This window comes from Octopus bimaculoides, chromosome 20 (assembly GCF_001194135.2).
Source record: "Octopus bimaculoides isolate UCB-OBI-ISO-001 chromosome 20, ASM119413v2, whole genome shotgun sequence".
NCBI lineage: Eukaryota > Metazoa > Mollusca > Cephalopoda > Octopoda > Octopodidae > Octopus > Octopus bimaculoides.
Window position 1 is genome coordinate 35,676,687 of NC_069000.1, and position 5,379 is coordinate 35,682,065.

The 5,379-nt window shown below is 41.2% G+C and overlaps 1 protein-coding gene across 1 annotated transcript in view; it reads left to right on the plus strand.

Annotated features, from left to right (window-relative positions):
* Nucleotides 1–5,379, plus strand: part of LOC106877389 (sodium- and chloride-dependent glycine transporter 2) — a 32,225-nt gene that overhangs the window by 17,344 nt on the left and 9,502 nt on the right. The window contains exon 10 of the mRNA XM_052975133.1: nt 4,913–5,053. Coding sequence (XP_052831093.1) covers nt 4,913–5,053 — 141 coding nt within the window. The remainder of the gene's footprint in view (nt 1–4,912; nt 5,054–5,379) is intronic.

Consider the following 5,379-nt stretch of genomic DNA (forward strand, 5'->3'; position numbering starts at 1 on the left):
TATATATATATATATATATGTTTTTGTGTGTCTGTGTTTACCCCCACCATCGCTTGACAACCGATGTTGTTGTTTAGGAACAGAAACAACAACCACAAGAGGCGGGAAATGGCAAGGACCAACAGGTAGACATAAGAACCAACACTAACACGAACAACACATACACCGACACCAGGTACAATAACAACGAGAATATCACAAGCGATAATCAGAGATAGTAGTAGTAGTAGTAGTAGTAGTAGTAGTAGTAGTAGTAGTAGTAGTAGTAGTAGTAGTAGTAGTAGTAGTAGTAATGGGGTTGATGATGGTGGTAGTGGTAGTGGTAGTGAGGAAGATAGGCCTAGAAAGGCCAACAACATGAACACCCACCCATTTCTTCAATATATGCGACAAATCTTACAACATGAGTATTTACCCGACAACGCTACCCTTTAACAAAAGGGTCTGCATCCCAAGACATACTAGTGACCACTATAACTAAGACAAAAACTTAGACAGATTTTAGAACTATGCACTAAGAGACAGAATAGGACAAAGGCCCAACAACTCAAGAATATACCCACGAGTGGCCTACGTAAGCTCATGCAGCGCACGAGGAATGGAGAGGTGGGTGTCACCCCACAGACAAGTCCGGCAGGATGTCGATAGACAGCTTGCTGATCTACTTCGGCAGGATGTCGATAGACTTGCATTGCCGAACCCAGACAATGCAACCTTACTTCGCCAATATGAAAGTGACAATTTTACAGGCGCATGAGGAGAGAGAAAAGGTCCTCAATGCCCACATGATGATGTGGACAATTGTTCTTGGATCTAGGAAACGCACAGCCAACAATTTCCAAGCCTGGAACAACGATATCCCGACGCTGTATGGACTCCGCAAGGACCACAAAATAACTACTGATCCAGTGGCGGGACTACCAACAAGACCAGTCTGTGGAGCGAATATCGCTAGCAACTACAGGATTTCCTACTTCCTCTCAATGATCATACGCCCCATAATCCAGATGTCACCAGATGTTTGTGACAGCACGAGATCTCAGCAGGATTCTGCGACCTGACAGGATGTATAATGGGTAGAATGGATGTTGTATCCCTATACCCATCTATCGATGTGGATTTTGTGGTGGAGAAGTGCGTGGAGATGATCAGCAAGAGCGAAGTGGAGTTCCGCAATGTCAAGATTACCCTACGAAACACCCTAACCATAGGCTACCACTACTAGATACAGAACTCTGGATGGAAACTATGAATAATAAAACCCAAATCCTTCATTCACACAATGCTAAACTTATGGCCTCCAAATATCTGATCCACCGGAACTCAGCTATCGCGGACAATGGTAAATTCAATATATTTATGGCAGACCTCATCAGGGTAATAAGAAATGTGTCCCGTATGTGCGACCCTACAGAGTTAAAGAGACACATACAACACTTCGTTCACCGCATGCAGTTCTCAGGATACAGCTATAGGAAAAGGATCAGAGTATATAAAGGAGCCATGAAGAAATTTGAAAGTATCATACGTAACGATAGGAAAGGGATTTGCCCACTCTATAGGAGCAAGTCATGGAAAGGACTAAGAAGAAAATAGGGAAAGTCATCTCATGGTATGATAGCCACAAATACCAGAGTATCATGTTCGTCGACACCACCCCTAGAGGCGAACTGGAGTACCTCTTTAGAAGGGCCTTAGACAAACTTAAGCTAAGAATTAAGGTTGTAGAAAGGCCAGACAACCCTATCAAATCCCTAATCGATAGAACTTACCCTTTTAGTAGAAACCCCTGTACTAATAGGAACTGTATTGTATGTAAATTTAGCCCACAGACAAACTGTAAAGCTAGGAATGTAGTCTGTAGTATAAGATGTACAGAGGGATGGTGCAGCAACAAGACAACGATGTACGTTGGGGAGACAGCGTGGAGCATAGGAGAGCGGGTAAATGAGCATTGGAGGGAACTTAAGGAAGAGAAGAGCTCATCGGTTCTATACCAGCATGCCAAGCAGGAACACGGGGGCTCACTCAACAACATAGAAGTTAAAATCTTGTCCACACATAGAACAGACGCAACGCTTGGACAAATTACGGAAGCTACACACATAATAGAAGATAAACCTAACCTGAATAGAAAACTAGAATGGAACAATAGGAATACAAAATGGCAGATCGTTAGTAAGGAGAGACACACAAAAAAGAAAGAAGAAAGCAAAAGACCACTGATGAGGTCACAGAAGTGTGACGAAAGAACTCTGGTCGAAATGCAATCAATATAAGATAAAGCTGAAGCAAGTGAACACCAAATATATAGTGCGTGTGTTTTCATTGGCTCAACTGGCAACATGACCATCCCCAAATAGAACAATATATATATATATTCAGTTGGCTTCGGTGCCGTATCTGCTACAGAAATCCATTCAGATATTGGTCTGTCCGTGACTATGGTAGAAGATACCTTCTTCACTGCATTAGGATTGAACACAGAACCACATAGTTGTGAAGCAAACTCTTTAACTACTCAGACCTAGCCATAAATGTTTTACTGGACTAAGCATTTTGAAGTAGCTGGATAATTCTGCAGGTTGAAACGCATGCTCCAAAAGAAATGTCAGTTAAATAAATCATGAAAAGCTTCTAAACGAACAGCCTAGAGGAATATAATAAAGATTAAACTATATTACTGCAGTAAGGAAGGACAAAAATCTGAGAAGACTAATGTTGGTCAGCTTCGAAAAATACGAAGTTCACAAAGTGTAATAAACCAGCTTGTTGTCAAGAAAATACGTCTTAATTTTAAGGTAGGATCTTCCAACGGAGATTTTGGTTCGAAATATTAGACATTTCTCTTGCTTCATGATGAAATAAGTTATTTCACTTAGTGAACTTCTTGTGCTTCAATGAAATGTTTGTCTAGGTGGTATAGTATAATGATTCGTGTCTATTTATAGATCTTAATGACTTGTAGGTGCATGGTATTTCGTTATGCAACCATGATATATTACGAAGTATACTAAATGTTTTTATAAGTCAACACCACGTCCTACTGCGTTAGCAGTGCTCTTTACATTATTTTGTTTAGGTTGTTGGCACTCCGTCACGACGTCGAGGGTTCCAGTTGATCCGATCAACGGAACAGCCTGCTCGTGAAATTAACGTGCAAGTGGCTGAGCACTCCACAGACACGTGTACCCTTAACGTAGTTCTCGGGGGAGATTCAGCGTGACACAGTGTGACAAGGCTGACCCTTTGAATTACAGGCACAACAGAAACAGGAAGTAAGAGTGAGAGAGAGAAAGTTGTGGTGAAAGAGTACAGCAGGGTTCGCCACCATCCCCTGCCAGAGCCTCGTGGAGTTTTAGGTGTTTTCGCTCAATAAACACTCACAACGCCCGGTCTGGGAATCGAAACCGAGATCCTATGACCGCGAGTCCGCTGCCCTAACCACTGGGCCATTGCGCCTCCCTTTGTTAAGGTTATTTCTACAGAAATTACAACCAGCACTGATATTTTACTGCAACATTTTGTATTGAGACGTGAGATGTAAACAATGAGATCGATGAGTAATGAGTGTATATGCCATATTTCGTGGAGTTTTGCCCCTTTATCAGCACCCATATTTCTGTAGGAAAAACCTTAAAATAATGTAATAAGCACTGCTAACGCAGTAAGACGTGGTGTTACTTATAAAAACATTTGATATACTTTATAGTATATTATGGTTGCATAGCAAAATACCACATACCTACAAGCCATTAATGTTTACATACCAGCTCCAGGAATGCGTTTAATATATAAATTGGTATATCCAATAACTTAACACCACTGTATGTGGTGGCTATATAAGCAATGCGTTCAGAGATGAGAGTGGGTTAGATGGGCGCTGATGAAGGAGCAAAAAACCCCGAAATATGGTATATACACTCATTATCCACTTTTGTCTTCGATCTCATTGTTTGTTTACATCTGACGGCTATATTTTCTATAGAATATCTATAGAAATAACCTAAACAAAATAATGTTTATAGATCAGCTCCCCAATTGTTTACTAAACAGCATTTTACAAATTCCGTCTCTGCATGTTTTGCAAAAATGAAAATAGAAATAAATAAAAAGTAAGAAAAAAAAATGGTTTTCTTTTATCAAACATTAACTAATTGTGCACAGCGGTTTCTGAAAGCGCGCGGCCTCGTTGTAAAGGTTCCGCAAGCTGGACCGTGGTTTCCATTCCTGAACCAGGCAGTATGTTATGTTCTTGTACAAAACAATACTTCCATTTACGTTGCTCCACTCTACTCAGCTGTAAACGAGTAACTCTGTGACGATCCGGTGCGCCATTTCGATCCCTTATACATCATAGAAACCGAATTAAACACCAACTTTATGGGTCCTAAGGACTCTAGACAGTAATGATGTCCAGAGGTTGATGATGATGATGTACAGTGACTTATCCATAGCTTCATTTACTATCCAATACAATATACGCCACTTTTTAGATCTTTGTGTAGACTAGTTTTTCCCATATGAATTTTTTATGGAAATTGCTAAATAAGAAAACATAGGATAAAAATCCCGTCAGACATGAATGACCATGGGATTGCACCTAAAAGGTTCTCCTTCGAGGCACAAGTCTGGGCAAGGTTGTTTTGAGGAAGACCAGCAGTCGCCCATGCATACCAGCCTCCCCTCTACATGCCACCGATGTTACCCAAGGCAACGGTAAAGGCCGACACAGCTTGGTACCAGTGACGTGTGTGTGTGTGTGTGTGCGCGCGCACATTCACACACACACACACACACACACACCTTCCTAATGTAAACAGGAATGTTGTCCCAGTAGGGCATGGGGATCAAGCGGGGGTATGAGATAATTTCAAACCCATTCCTTTCATGTTCTCATTCGATATTTCAGTTCTCCCTGGTTGAAACGGTGATGTCATCTTTGATGGACGAATGGCAAGATAAACTGCGGCGCAACTGGAAGACTCAAACCTCTTTCAGAGCTTGCGTTTGTCTTGTATCCTTTCTCTTGGCTTTACCTATGACCACCCAGGTAAGTTGTTAAGCACTGAATCCATTCCTCGTATTGTGCTTGTTGCTGTCTCAGTTATTATTATTATTGTTGTTGTTGCTGATGTGACGAACTGGCAGAATCGTTATCGAGTCGGAAAAAATGCTCAGCAGCATTTCTTCCGACTTTACGTTCTGAGTTCAAATTCAGCCGAGGTCGACTTTGCCTTTCATTCTTTCAGGTTCGATAAACTAAATGGCCGCCAAGTACTAGGGTCAATGAACTAACCCCATTCCCCCAAATTTCAGGCCTTGTAATTAAAGTACACAGGATTATTGTTAATATTATTATTATTTTCATACACACTC